This window comes from Leopardus geoffroyi, chromosome D1 (assembly GCF_018350155.1).
Source record: "Leopardus geoffroyi isolate Oge1 chromosome D1, O.geoffroyi_Oge1_pat1.0, whole genome shotgun sequence".
NCBI classification, from domain to species: Eukaryota; Metazoa; Chordata; class Mammalia; order Carnivora; family Felidae; genus Leopardus; species Leopardus geoffroyi.
In genome coordinates this window covers 63,518,873-63,534,152 of record NC_059329.1, presented here as the reverse complement: position 1 = coordinate 63,534,152, position 15,280 = coordinate 63,518,873, and the positions used below count along the sequence as shown (strand labels likewise).

Below are 15,280 nucleotides of genomic sequence, written 5' to 3'. Positions count from 1 at the left end.
CTAAGATATGAGAGTTTAGGTAGGATCTATTATAGTGTGGAGAATGAGGGAGGGCTTACCTAAGGCGTGATGCAGGGGGTGCACTATAGTGAAGGATGCACTAAAGTTAGCTAAGTGAAGGGAGCGCTACGAGCATCCTAGGCAGAAGGAAGAACGGGAGAAAAGGCGTGTGGCTTGAGGAAATGTGTCAGGTAAGAGGGCCTGGAGGAAGCCAGGTGAGTCTGGAGCACAAGTGTGACTGAGGTGGGAGGGTGAAGCCAGACAGGCAGGTGGGGCCCATACTACAGGGGCTTTGTACACCTGTTAGGGAACTCTGCCTTTACCCTGAGAGCCTTTGGTCCCTGGGTCTTCTTGCCACTGCCTCCACCCACACCTTCCCGCTGATTCCTGCCTTCGTGGAAAGCTGGCTCTGCCACAGGGACGCTGCTCCCCTTCCAGTGCCCCCTTTCCCCCATGCTCTTTAAGATTTCAGCTCTGCTGCTCTCTCTCCTTTGTCAGCTGGAAACACTCTCAGCCTTCTGGCCTATTCCAAGCTCTTCCATCAACCTGCATGGCTTCACGACTCACTTTGGCCTCTTGGTTCTCGACTGTTTCTCCAGGAACATCCTCCTTACCACCTCAGTCATACTTTCTCCCAGTTGTGCCTGGACCTTGCTATCACCCAGAATAATATCACTTCTGTGGTCATAACTCTGGCATCCCACTCCTGGCTCCCATTACTTCACTCCCACTATGACATCTTTGAGTGGGTGTAGACGCCTAGCCTCCTCAACTCTTCCTTTTCCCAGCTGACCATCTGACTGGCTGCCATGGTTCCCTCAGGTCTTTGTTCTTTTCAGAACCTATGCAGCAAACGTTCAAAACTGGATCAGAACTGTAATTGGACATCTCTGTGCCTCCTCATAGGGCCAGATCACTGACAACTCCTGGAGAAAACTAGTGCCTGAGAAATTATGATAGTAGTAGCTACCATGTATTGATTGCTTATTATTTGCCAGGGACTAGCTAACCGATATACATGCATTGAATTGCTTAATCCTCACAAACAGATACTTTATTACCCCCATTTTACAGGGGAGTAAATTAGGGTTCAGAGCCACTGAGTAATTAAGAAGTATTTCTGAGGCTCTGTAGTAAGTAAGTAGCCAAGGTCTGAATCCAGGTTTGATTGTAGGGCCTTCACTGTTAATTACTACTCATTCATTTATCTCTTGGTCCCTGCTCTCAAAGAGCTTATGCTCTAGTGGATGATGACTGACAGCAAGCAAGCAAACAATCCAACAGGAGAGTCACAGCTTGTGCTAAGTGCTTTGCAGGAAATAAACAGAGTGTGTGGGGATGGTTGGGCCAGGGGCTCTTCTACATAGAGTCATCAGGGAAGGCTTCCCTGAGGAGGTGACATTTGACCTCAGACCCAAGGATGAGGAGACAGACTTGCAGATTGTTCCAGGCAATGGGAAAAACCCATGCCAAGGCCTTCAGGAAGGAGTTGACTGGGCATGTTCAGAGATCAAAAAAAGCGAGTGTGGCTGAAAGAGGAGGATGAAGTGAGGTCCAAAAGCATCAGGACAACTCATGGAGGAACTTGGTTTTAGGGAAGTGTTTACATTTTATTTTTAAACACAATGGGAAACCATGGGAAGAGATTTTTTTTTTTTTTAAGGCAGGGAAATAATGTGAGATAAATTAGATTTTTAAAGCTCACTCTGGCTGCTGTGCAGAGAATAGATTACAGAGGAGCAAGAATGGAAAGAGGAAACCAGTTAGGAAGGTAGTGTAAGCCAGGTATGCTCAACACATAGGAAGGAGGTCTTGACGAGTTTGCAAGTATTTTGGCTGAAATTCAGATTTCAGGGTTGATGCAGTGACTGGAGATGAGAAACAGGAGGTGGGGGAAGCATGGGAATAGACAGCTGAGGTGAAGTGGAGGAAAAGATTACTGGGTGTGAGGAGGTCAAGGAATTAAGAGATCCTGTTGGTGGATGGGTCACGTTGTGGATGTCAGAGCCCCTGAGAATGATGGCAGGAGTGCATGGATGGAGGGCCTACTGGGGGGGGTGGCAGTAACAGAAGAAGAGAGTGAGCCAGAAAAAAGACTTCAGTAACTGGGGAAGCACCCATGAGGTCAGTGGAGATAATAACAGGAGGGGTGGTAGAGACAGAAGGCGTGAGCTTCCAAGAAGAATAGAAATGTCCCAGTTGGGGGCAGGGAGGACTCAACCCCACCTGGCCCTAAGGAATGTGGAATGTGAGACAAGCCACTCTATACTTGAGAGGACTGCAGGGAAAACTAGGTCACGAATAAGTTAATATTTGTGAAGCACTTAGAATCGTGCCTGGCACATCATGTTTGTTAAATAAATAAAAATTAATTAATGCAGATTCAGAGGTGTAGAGAACATTAAGAGGAGAGATTGAGGATATGGGAAAGTGTGCACCATGCAGATCTTCCCTCCACAGATTCATGGTCTCCCAACACAGCCACAGTCTGTGTTTCTAGCAAGCTGTCTCTCGTGCTCCCTCCAGTGACTGATCCCAGCCCTCACCAGTCTCCTGAACCCCTCCTTCACTCTCAACAGCTGATCTTGCCTGAGGCGAGTGAAGCATGGTGTCTAACTTCACCCCTGTGCTCAAGTGCATTCACCTCTCTTTCTCTCTTCCCTCATTCACAGGATGGCCTCTTCAGGCCAACCTGAACCATTACCCCCTCTCAGAGACCTGTCCACACTTCTTCTTGTCTCTTCTATGTCTCCCTCTCTACTGGCTTCTCAATGCATAAACATGCTCAAGGCTCCCATTGCAAACAGATAAGAACTCTCCTTTGTCCCTTTGTCCCAGCTAGCGGCCAAGCAGTCCTTCATTCCCCTTCTTCCCCAAACTCCCAACCTCCCATTCATTCTTCAACTGGCAGCAGTCAAGCTCTCCTCCCCCTCACCCCTACCTCACACTCACTCACCCAGTTTTCCTTACAGACGAATGTACTCTCACGCTGGCCAAATTCAGGGGGCATTTTCCAATCCTTTCCTACCCTGCCTCCTCAGCTGCTTTTGACACTGACGACTGCTTCTTCCCTCCTTCTGGAAATGCACTAGTCTCTTTGCTGTCTTGACGGTGTCTCTCCTCTTACCTCTCTACTGGTTCCTCTTTACTCTCCTTGTCCAGTATTTCCTGTGTGCTCTGCCCTGCTCTTGGCACTGAATCCACCTTTTGGGCTGATCTCAACCTCTTCTGTGGCTACAGAGGCCTTCTCAGTGTTGATGGCATCCCCATCTCTCTGTAACCTGCCTTTTCCCCAACCGTCTGCTGCGCCTCACCTCCTGGATGTCCCACTGTTCCAGTAAACTCAGCCAGGTCAAAGCTGAAAGCCTTTATAAACCACTCCTTTTTCTGTGTTTCTCATCTTAGTGATTGTTACCACCATCCACTCAGTCCTCTAAGCTAGGAATCTGGGAGTCAACCAAGACTCATCTCTCACTCTCCATATCTACTCAGAGCTAACACCTCCCACTGCTTTACTTCTTAAATACTTCTTAAATTTGTACCAGCTCATAGTCTACATTGCTACTGCCTAATTCCAGGTTTTTCTCATCTACCGCAAGATCTTTTACAAGATGATTGCAAGAGTATCTTGGCTAAACACATGTTTTGTCTTGGATTTGAATCCAGGCTCCAGTGCTCACTAGCTTTGTTACCTTGGATGACTCACCCTTTTTTAGTCTATTAACATAAACATAAAGCACAAAGCATAGCACCCAGCACTTAGTACTTAATAAATGGCAACTGGATGATGATGATGATGCTACCATACCCTGTCTGCTGTCTCACCACGTTCAAATTCATCCTCCACACAGAGGCAATGAGGAGGATAAAATGTAAACCTGGCTGTACCATGCTCCTACTGCTCCCTATTGGTATTGGGATAATTTCTAAGTTCCTCATGTGGCCCATGTGGCCCTCCGTGACTGGCCCCTGCCTCTCTCTCCAGACTTCTCTTACATTTCTTGCCTTGGACTTGGTCTCCAGCCATCTCAGACTGCTTCCCTACTTACATGATGCTGTTTCTGGCCACCTTCTGTGTCTGGAACACCCTTCCTCTTCTCCCTGCACTTCTCTTTGGTTAAGCTAACAATGATTTATCCAGGAAGATTTAGCTTACAACATTTGTTCTGAAGCTTTTCCTGGCTGTTCTCTTCTCCCACCCTGAGCCAGATGCCCCTTCTGTGCATTTCCTTATCACTGCATGTACAGTCTTCTTTATGTTAATAATAAATAATATACCCTGCGATATATAGTGGTTGCCATGAGTCAGCATGTGAGCACTTCATATTTAATCCTCCCTCCAGCACCCTGTGAAGTCTGTGCTGTCTCCATTTTACAAAGCAAGGATCCTTGGCTCATAAAAGTTAAGTAACTTGTCAGGGGTCATGCAGTATAATAGATGACTGACCTAAGAATTGAACCCAAACAGCCTAACTCCAGGACCGATGCCCTTATCATTATACTATTTACTTCTCTAAACTCTTTATGTGACTTTTTTTTCCTCTGTAGATTTGGAAGTATTTTAGAGATAGGCACTGTGTTTTATCTTTGTATCGCTAGAGCTTTGCACAAATTTGGCAAGAGTAGGCAGTAAATGTTTAATGACTTAATGGGTGGAGGGGCTAGTTGCACATTTTCTATGAGAAGGGTTTGTAAACACCTGTGGAAGGTGAGCCTGTGTTTGTACACACTGTGAGAAATGCAGATCTGTCTGCTCTCCTGAGAGAGATCAGGGATGTGTTTCCACTCAGTTGTGAAAGGTGAGGCCTTTTACACCTGTTGGCAGGACAAGATGTACGTGCTAACCAGAGAGGTTTCAAAATGAAGTGTACAATTGCAAGAAGGATTGGCATCCTTGGACGGCATGAGGAGGGATACACTGATTTTGCCCACCCCTCCTTCCTTTGACTCCCCCTCCTCCCTGGTCAGATGCCTCCAGAACTACATCCCTGCCCAGAGCCTGACGCTGTCATGTCCGGTGTGTCGGCAGACGTCCATCCTCCCCGAGCAGGGTGTCTCCGCACTGCAGAACAACTTCTTCATCAGTAGCCTCATGGAGGCCATGCAGCAGGCACCTGATGGGGCCCACGACCCCGAGGACCCCCACCCCCTCAGCGCGGTGGCCGGCCGCCCCCTCTCCTGCCCCAACCATGAAGGCAAGGTGGGCCCAAGCAGGCCCAGTGAGGCCAGGACTTGGGGTGGAGGGGGAGGAGAGGTTGGGGGAGGGGCTGAGTGGCCGTGGGTGAGAGGGTGTTTCTCTGGATGAGTGGTCCGGGTAGGGGATGCACCTGGAAGGCGAGGGGCAAGGAGGGCAGATGGGGAGGGGAGAAGACAAAGAAGCTTGGGGTGTAGCCGTTGCCTGACTGGAGTGCTTATGCCACCAGACGATGGAGTTTTACTGTGAGGCCTGCGAGACGGCCATGTGCGGCGAGTGCCGCGCGGGGGAGCACCGAGAGCACGGCACCGTGCTGCTGCGCGATGTGGTGGAGCAGCACAAGGCGGCCCTGCAGCGCCAGCTCGAGGCGGTGCGCGGCCGGTAGGAGCCTGCTGGGGACCTGGGCTGGGGGGGCCATCGGCGAGCGTCTCAACCGGGGCAGCGGGGCAGGGGAGGGACGTTGGGGAGGCTAGAAATAAAATTCTTAGGGAAGGCAGGGAGGTCGAGGTAGGGCGTCTCCTAGAGGGCACAGTATAGGGTGCCCCCTGAGAAGGACCGGTTTGGTGAGGGCATCCTCAAGCAACCCGGGTATGAGATGTTTCCCTTCCCCAGACTGCCACAGCTGTCCGCAGCTATCGCCTTAGTGGGGGGCATCAGCCAGCAGCTGCAGGAGCGCAAAGCAGAGGCCCTGGCCCAGATCAGCGCAGCCTTCGAGGACCTGGAACAGGCGCTGCAACAGCGCAAGCAGGCTCTGGTCAGCGACCTGGAGGCCATTTGTGGGGCCAAGCAGAAGGTGCGTGTGTTCACCCTTCCCTACCACCACCCACTGTGACATGGCTGTATTGCCTCCACGCTTTTTCTGCTTTCCACACCTGGGCAACCCTTTCCCTAGACTATACGTTCTGCCTCCCGACACGGTCCCATTGGTACCGCGGTATCGGTCTCCTGCCCATACTCACCTTCTTGCAATTCTTTCATGCTATAGTACCGTAAGTTCCTAAGGAATCACAGAGACCCTCTCTGCGTGACCAACCTTCCCCTGTCCCCTCCTCAGGTGTTGCAGACCCAGTTAGACACACTGCGTCAGGGGCAGGAACATATCGGCAGCAGCTGCAGCTTCGCGGAACAAGCCCTGCGTCTGGGCTCGGCCCCGGAGGTGTTGCTGGTGCGCAAGCACATGCGAGAGCGGCTGGCCGCACTGGCGGCTCAGGCCTTCCCCGAGCGGCCACATGAGAACGCGCAGCTGGAACTGGTCCTCGAAGTCGATGGGCTGCGGCGATCGGTGCTCAATCTCGGCGCGCTGCTCACCACGAGTGCCACTGCACATGAGACCGTGGCCACGGGCGAGGGCCTGCGCCAGGCGCTCGTGGGCCAGCCCGCGTCACTCACCGTCACTACCAAAGACAAGGATGGGAGGCTGGTGCGCACAGGCAGCGCGGAGCTGCGCGCGGAGATCACGGGCCCCGACGGCACGCGCCTTCCTGTGCCGGTGGTGGACCACAAGAACGGCACGTACGAGCTGGTGTACACGGCACGCACTGAAGGCGAGCTGTTCCTCTCAGTGCTGCTCTATGGCCAGCCGGTGCGTGGCAGCCCTTTCCGCGTGCGTGCCCTGCGTCCTGGAGACCTGCCACCTTCCCCAGACGACGTCAAGCGCCGCGTCAAGTCCCCCGGCGGCCCCGGCAGCCACGTACGCCAGAAGGCGGTGCGCAGGCCCAGCTCCATGTACAGCACGGGTGGCAAACGGAAGGACAACCCCATTGAGGACGAACTTGTCTTCCGAGTTGGTACAGATGGCTGAGGGCTGAGCCAGATGGGGGCGGGCAGTGGGCAGGGTAGATCTGGGAGGGAGGCTCAAAATGACCTAAGAGTGAATTCTTTTCCCCCCCCCTCCCCTGCCTTCCCCACAGGAAGTCGAGGAAGGGAGAAGGGTGAATTCACCAATTTACAGGGCGTGTCGGCAGCTAGCAGCGGACGCATAGTGGTAGCAGACAGCAACAACCAATGTATCCAGGTAAGCATCTTTCCTGCTCTCCCCTGACCCAATAAAGGTTCTCAAACTATAGCCTCCTGAAAAAACAGGGTACAGGTCACCTCCTGAAAGGTGAACCAGTCCTTAAAGATGGTATCAGTCCTTAAAGAGCAATGAATCATAGCACCACCCCGCACCCACCCACTTCCACTGGCCACACTATCCAATACCCTGGCAGTTAGGCCCCAGGGTTTTCCTGTGCTTGCAGCCTCTACCTCCCAGGCTGGGGCTCAGGCCAGACCAGCTCCTGGGCCCCGAATATCTGGTTCATTCTTCACACCCCTCTGTCTCCATTTGAGCCTCCACCTGGCTGGCTTACTTTCTCCTCTTTTCTCTACGTGGTCAGGATGCAGGCTCTGCCCTCCCCTGCTTCCTTCTCATGCCAGCCTGGCTCCAGAGTGTCTGTGTGGGTCTCTGCAAACATCTGGTTTGGCTACCCCCAAATGGGGGTAACTTGTGAAAAGAGGTGTCTTCCAGAGGCTGCAGTGTAACCTCACAGGTGGTCCTGCTCTCCGTGCTCCCAGTCTCTCACATACCTGATTCAAGCATCTGCCATACAAATGGACGTGGCCATGCTGCACTTTGAGCTCCTTAAAGCCAGGAAGCGTGGTTTTCTCTCTGTATTCCATAGAGTGAGCCCAGAGCCTAGTGACAGGCACCAGCTTGGCAAACATGGTATAGCAGTTAAAAGCTCAGGCTCTGTAACCAGACACCTGGGCTTGAATCCTAGCTCTGCCACTTACTGACAAGTCATGTGACCTCTCTAGCTTCTGAGAACTCATGTGTAAAATTAGGAAAAGAATACCTCATGGAGTTGCTGGGAACATTAAAATGACATAATGCACTGTGTGTGACACCTGGTGAACCTTCTAATGTTAGCTATTGTTAAAAATATCATTGTCCAGGTGGAGACTGTAAACAAAAGCCAGGAGGTGGGAAAGTGCTGGAGGAGGTTGTTCAGGGAACTGGAAGGATCCCAGCCGGCTAGAGGTGGATTACTATTAGAAGCCCAGTAGCTGAGGTAGCGTTGTAAATGGTTTTAGAGAGGATGCTGTGGAATTTTAATTTTATCCTGTGCAGGATTGTTTCTAACTACCATGCACTTCATTCAGTTCTTGCAAACATTGTATCAGGTGGCAAAACTTTTCTTGAGGATTCTTACTCACTACACCTATACATTTAAAATGTTTTTAATGTTTATTTATATCCGAAGGGGAGAGATACAGAGCATGACTGGGGAGGGGCAGAGAGAGAGAGGAACACAGAATCCAAAGTAGGCTCTGTCAGCACAGAGCCTGATGCGGGGTTCGAACCCACAAACCAAGAGATCATGACCTAAGCTGATGTCAGACGCCCAACCAACGTGAGCCACCAGGTGCCCCCCTACACCTATACATTTAAAGTCCTTCCTAACCCTGACTGAGTACCCCTGTCACACTTCCAGCTCTGCCAAAGGTCTGTCACCTTAGTGTCAGCTCCTCCCAACCCCTGCTTTCCATGTAGCAGGCTGAAGGTGCCAGGAACTTTTCCATGACCACATTCCCTGTACTGTCCCACCTGCTTTGATTCCTCTGCTATTCCTAACAACAGAGGAATGAAGAGGTGCAGGGTAGCACATGGCAGCATTTGGGTCCAGCCCAGATAGTGAGGGAGGGATGAGGTGAGTAGGGCTGGTGCCAGGTCCCTACTCAGTCCCACCCTTCACCTTCTAGTTCTTTTCCTTCTTCTTATGCCAGGGATGCCTTCTGGCACAAGAGCTGAGATTTGGGAAGCCTTCCCAGGTGTGAACACACATGAGTGCTCGCATGCACACAAAGATGCATGTTGCTTTGTCTCCCTGATGAGGGGCTGGGGAATTGAGAAGGAGGGCCTGGAGCAGCCCCCCCTCCTCTCCAGACACCCGCCACTCCTATGGTAGCCCTCTGTCTCATTCCTACTCCCATCAGCACCCCAGCAGCATAACCACTAGGACCTGGACTCTCAGATCCCCAAGCTGAGTTTCTGCTTCTTTTATTTTGGGGTCCCCCAGCTTGGTATGGACCGGGCCCCAGGTGGATGTTGCCTTCCCACCTCACTTCCCAAACAGTGAGATTTGGTGACCTTGTGAACTTTTCCTCCTTTGGACGGTCTGTGGTGACAGCTAAGACAAATCCCTTCATTGTGCTGAATCAGCATCAGCTGACAGAAGGGGAAAATATTTTGTGATTTTGAATGAAGAATTTTATTTGTATATATTATATCCGTGTGTAATCATCTTAGTCCAGAAATTTTATCAGCTCTTCTGTGAAGACTTCCTCGTTTCCTTCAGGAAGAATATTAATCACATTCTCCTTTGAGTTCCCTCCGCCTTTGCTATCACATTTTTCATACTTTACCAGAATCACTAGTTTGTTTTGTTTTGTTTCATTTTATTAGTCTGTCTCCCCTCAACTAGACTCAGATCCTGAAGTTACTTAGTGCTACCGTGGTATAGGAGAGAGATGTTAAGGACCAGACTAGGGCACCAGCAGATTCTAGAGAGGTTAAGAAAACAAATGTGTCAGGTGATAATGGGCCATCACATGTCAAAGTAGAAAAAGGGGTCAAGAACGGCAGGACTTGGTACACCGGGTAGCTGGTGCTGCCTTTCAGGAGCAGGCCTGGGTATAAGTTGATGAATTCTCTTGCACACATGTTGAGTGTGATATGGCTGTGTGGCACCCTAGTGGTGATGGCCAGTTCTGTCTGAGCTTGAGCTGAGGAATTCATGTACTTGTTGCTGTACCAGTGCTGCAAATGCAGTAACAAATAAGGCAGACAGTCCCTGTTCCACCTGAGGCTTACATCCTTTGGAGACAAGGGTGTTTAGCAGTTAGTTCCAGAAGTGTCATTTGTTAGCAAAAGAACTATAAAGCATGTATCATGGAGGCCTACCTTTATGCGTATATATTGATTTAAGGGCTGGAGTTGGTCATCAAAGGCTTTTCTGAAGAAGCGACCTGGAAATTTCTAAGAATCAAAAGATGAGTAGGAGTTGGCTAGGTGTCAGGGGTGGGATAGGATAGGATGGGAAGAGCCTACTCCATTCCCCCTCACCCCTACTCCAAGCCTCAGCGTTGAGCCAGAAACTGAGCTGTTCAGACTGGAGGAGGCACACGTGCAGCCTCACTGCTGATCTGGCAGCACCTTTAGTCCCTCTTGCAAGATGGTGCCTCCCTCTTGTGCTAGCTAGTGCTGGCCTGCCACAGGGGACCAGGGCAGACCCCCGGGCTGTGCTGGCCTGCCAGCTGAGGGCATGATAGAAGTCCACATCAGGAGGGAGGACTAGTTCAAACAGCCCTGCAGGCATGAGAGATGGAGCAGGGGCAGGGAGCCTAGCCCACTTAGGGGGAGCAGGTCTGGATGGAAGAGCAAGGGCAAGGCCCAGAACTTGAGTTCCCCAAGGCTGCTCCTGGCTCTGACTCATCTTGTGTCCCTAGAGTCTATAACAAAGCAGAGCATGTGAGACTTGTGTAGTGAGTGATGTTTTGGCTGTGAAGGAGAAGCAAGAGGCTATAGAGGGAGGGAGAATTGAAGGATGGGAAGACCTGAGTATGTTGGGTGGCTAAGAGAGAAGGTAGGAGAGGGGAAAAGGTCAGAAGGTTCACTCTGTCCAGGAGGAAGGTTACCTTGTCAGCCCCTTGGCCTGGATGTGCTCATCCTTGTCCACCACGCTGCCCTTTCTTGTGTGCTACCAAGTCCTGTTGTCTTCCTCCCATGTCTCCTGAGTCCATCTTCACTCCAGCAAGTACCCTGGTCAAAGCCATCATCACTTCTCACCTGGACTAGTGCAGTACCTCTGGCTACCCAGCCAGTGTCCAGTGTTGACCCCTCCCTGCAGCCAGAGTGCTCTTTCTTAAAAGCGCCCATGTGGTTTTTTCAATACCACCAAGCAGCTCTCGGTGGACATTGACCAGGTGTCCTGCAAATTTAACTCCGTTTTGACACTGTTTACCTATAGATAGCATCACTTCCCACAAGACTGCCCTCACATCAGATGCCAGTCACAAGTCTGGGTTGTTACTTGTGCTTCTTACTGACCAGCTATAAATTGGAGTGTCATATGACCCCCTCCTCAGGTTCTTCTATTAATTTGCTAGAGTGACTCATGGAACTCAGAGGAGCATTTTATTCCGTTTACCAGTTTACTACAGAGGATACTATAAAGCATACAGACGAACAGCCAGATAGGGAAGTACAGAGGGTGAGGTCTGGAAGAGTCGCTACTGCAGGAACTTTGGTCCCTGTGGAATTGGGGTGCGCCACCCTCCCGGCACCAACATGGAGGCACTTCAGTTCTGTACCATTCCCCTCTTCTCCTTCTCAGAGGTTGGTGGATAGGGCTGAAAGTTCCAACCCTTTAATCATCAGGTCTTTCTGGTGACCAGCCTCATCCTGAAGCTTCATAGGGGCCCCACCCTAAGTCATCTAAGTCACAAGGGGCTCCTTGTGAATGACAAAAGACAATCCTATTAATCAGGAAATTCCAAGAGTGCCAAGCACTGGGGACAAAGACCAAATATATTTCTTGTTATACCACAAAAGCAGATCTCATCTTGTCACTCCTCTGCCCAGAAATTTTCAGTGAATTCACATTATAACCAGGGGGAACTTTACTCCTGCTGTTCATGGGAGTGCTCCCTGCAATCCAGCCTCACTGGATGAGCAGTGCCCATACTGGACCCTGTGCCTTTCACACACTGTTGACTCTGCTTAAAGTGCCTTTCCACCTCCTTTACTGGCCAGCTTTGGTTCATCTCTTGGCATCTTTCAGAGCCTTTCCTGGCCAGTCCCCCTCATGTCTCTCTTATTCTTTTTTTTTTTTTTTAAGAGACAGAGTGTGAGCAGGGGAGAGGTAGAGAGTGAGGGAGATACAGAATCTGAAGCAGGCTCCAGGCTCCGAGCTGTCAGCACAGAGCCCAATGTGGGGCTCAAACCCACGAACCATGAGATAATGACCTAAGCTGAAGTAGGATGCTTAACTGACTGAGCCACCCAGGTGCCCCATATTCCCTCTCATATTCTTACAGCCCTGTTCATACCTGTGCTACATGTCACCTCAGGTCTGCGGCCTTGTCTGATTCTTCACTGTACCCCCAGCATGGTGTCGGTAAATGTTTGTTGAATGACTGAATGAAAGGGGGGGGTCTCCTCCCTCAGGATCTTGCTCCCTTCCCTCTGTGCCCACAGTCTCTCCCCTCCTCCCCGCTCCCTCCCTTGCTCCTCTGCTCCAGGTTTTCTCCAATGAAGGCCAGTTCAAGTTCCGCTTTGGGGTCCGAGGGCGCTCACCTGGGCAGCTGCAGCGCCCTACAGGTGTGGCAGTGGACACCAATGGAGACATTATTGTGGCAGACTATGACAACCGTTGGGTCAGCATCTTCTCCCCTGAGGGCAAATTCAAGGTGAGAGGCCTACTGTCACTGTGCTCTGCATTCCTAATGACCAGCTCAGGTGACCATTCTAGTGCCTCCTGCTGGTCAGGGTCTGACCATCCCCAGCCCAAGGTTCTCCTTTAGTGTCCATCCCCAGCCCAAGGTTCTCCTTTAGTGTCAGGCTGGGACTACTCTCCCGACAAGGCAGGATAAAGGCCCTAATGGGTATCCCCTTCTTCCAGACCAAGATTGGAGCTGGCCGTCTCATGGGCCCCAAAGGAGTGGCCGTAGACCGGAATGGACATATCATTGTGGTCGACAACAAGTCTTGCTGCGTCTTTACTTTCCAGCCCAATGGCAAGCTGGTTGGCCGTTTTGGGGGCCGTGGTGCCACTGACCGCCACTTTGCAGGTATTGGGGAATAATTCAGAGATCTATTCTGATACCCCAGTCCCAGAGAACTACCCCGGATACCCCAGCTTCAACTACCCCCCCTATATCTTGGCTCCAGAGGACCCCCTCCCTTCACTATACCTTGGTACCATACCTGTCAGCCTCTGAGACCCCACCCCTTTTCCAACGCCCCAGCTTTATCATCCCAGATATTCTTCTCCATCCCATGCAGTATCCCATTTTACTGCCCTAGAGACTGCTTTGTATTTTCAGGGCCCCATTTTGTGGCTGTAAACAACAAGAATGAGATTGTAGTGACGGATTTCCATAACCATTCAGTGAAGGTCAGTGTCTTTCTTCCCTCTATGACCTCTGTCCTGACATCTTTTCCTCTTTCACAAGACTGCTCTCTCCCTCACCATTTCCCCCCCTTGAGATCATTCATTTGAACAATAAACATTTATGGCATGGCTACTTTGTCCCAGGTGCTATGCTAGAAGCTGGGGATACAGCGATGAATAAAGCAAATACGCTGTGTTCTTTGTTATGGTTTAGTAGGGGAGAGGTAAAGCAGCATATTGCTGTGTATTATTATATTACAGTATGATGTGATAGATTCTGTGGTAGGGCAGTGCAGGGCACTGTGTGAGGGCATGGTAGAAGCAATTGATTCAGGTGAGACTGAGAACCACCTAAAGCAGCAGGGGAACTAACCGGAAAGGAGAGAAGGAGGAAAGGATTTGAGGCAAGGAGGACAAGAGGAACCAAGATTTGGAGATGGGAACCCTTAACAGTGTGTTCGAGAAACCACCAGTAGTTCAGACTGGGTTTGAAGAGAGGAGTATGGATCAAGTGTGGATGAATCTTGTGAACCCTGTTAAGGGGCTTGCTCTCTTCCTAAGAGTTATGGGGAGTCACTGAAGGGTTGCAGGCAGCGGGGTAATGCAGTGCTATGTCTTAGATCACTCTGGCTAGGGTGAGACTGGTGTCGGGATGATCCGTCTTTTGTAGTAATCTAGATGAGAAATGTTGAGGACCGCTGCAGGGGCAATATATACAGTAGGGTGCAGTTTTGAGAGAATCAGCAATTTGTGTTAATTCACTGGCCGTCAAGCAGAGGAGAAGGTGGAGTTGAGAACGACTTATGGCCAGATGGGCATTGCCATTAAAAAAAAAAGAAAAAAAAAAACGCAGGGAAGTTGAGCTGTTAGATTTGATAAGCCCAAGGTACATTAGCTGGACCTATTCAGTAGGCAGTGGGAAACATGGATGTGAAGCCTGGGACGAAGAACTGGGCTGGAGCTGTAGACGTGGGGGTCCCCAGCCCTGGGGCTTCACCCTCTCCTCCTTGAAGGCTCTGCCCGAGGCCAGGTCCCCAGTCCCCAGCCCTTTCCCCTGCCAGGTGTACACTGCCGACGGAGAGTTCCTCTTCAAGTTTGGCTCCCATGGAGAGGGCAATGGGCAGTTCAATGCCCCCACAGGAGTAGCAGTCGACTCCAACGGGAACATCATTGTGGCCGACTGGGGCAACAGCCGCATCCAGGTAAGGCCCAGGGATGGCATGGGGCTGAGGCTTCCTGCTGTGCTCCGTGCACCAGCCCCCACTCCCGCAACTCCCCTGCCACACCCCTGCAAATGCCTCTCATCCACCTGATCTCACCTCTCCCTCCATTGTCCACTCATTCCCCAGGTATTCGACAGCTCTGGCTCCTTCCTGTCCTACATCAACACGTCTGCAGAGCCACTGTATGGCCCCCAGGGCCTGGCACTGACCTCAGATGGACACGTGGTGGTGGCCGATGCTGGCAACCACTGCTTTAAAGCTTATCGCTACCTCCAGTAGCTGCACAGGGGCCCTGCCTGGCTCATGGAGGGACAGACATGGGGGGATTGGACAAGAGGGTCTGGCCGGGAGTTGGGCCGGACCTGGCAGCACTGAATGTGGGCTGTGGGCGTGGGTGCGCCCAGTGCCCTCCCTCTCCCCGTCTCCCAACCCCACGGTTGCACTTTATTTATTCGGTTCTTGCTTTGGTGACTGGGTGGGCCTGGACTGTGGTCCCAAGGATGTGTGCAGAGCTTCACCCTTCCCCCTCTCCCCACCTTACACGCCTGCCCTGTCCCCTCAGTCTGCCCCCCACCCCCCAGCCTGGGGCCAGAACAGCCTCTCACTCCAGGGCAAAAGTCCCTCTGGTTGTCTCCCTACCACACCATACACACTGACAGAGACAGCAATACCCCACCCCCCATATTAAGTAAATGTGTTCACCAAGA

General features: G+C 51.4%; 1 protein-coding gene across 1 annotated transcript in view; it reads left to right on the top strand.

Annotated features, from left to right (window-relative positions):
* Positions 1-15,280, top strand: part of TRIM3 (tripartite motif containing 3) — a 15,951-nt gene extending 671 nt beyond the window's left edge. Inside the window, exons 2-11 of the mRNA XM_045484328.1 lie at positions 4,969-5,200; positions 5,424-5,575; positions 5,807-5,987; positions 6,249-6,981; positions 7,105-7,208; positions 12,479-12,646; positions 12,859-13,027; positions 13,283-13,353; positions 14,412-14,552; positions 14,700-15,280. Coding sequence (XP_045340284.1) covers positions 4,969-5,200; positions 5,424-5,575; positions 5,807-5,987; positions 6,249-6,981; positions 7,105-7,208; positions 12,479-12,646; positions 12,859-13,027; positions 13,283-13,353; positions 14,412-14,552; positions 14,700-14,852 — 2,104 coding nt within the window. The 3' untranslated portion in view covers positions 14,853-15,280. The remainder of the gene's footprint in view (positions 1-4,968; positions 5,201-5,423; positions 5,576-5,806; positions 5,988-6,248; positions 6,982-7,104; positions 7,209-12,478; positions 12,647-12,858; positions 13,028-13,282; positions 13,354-14,411; positions 14,553-14,699) is intronic.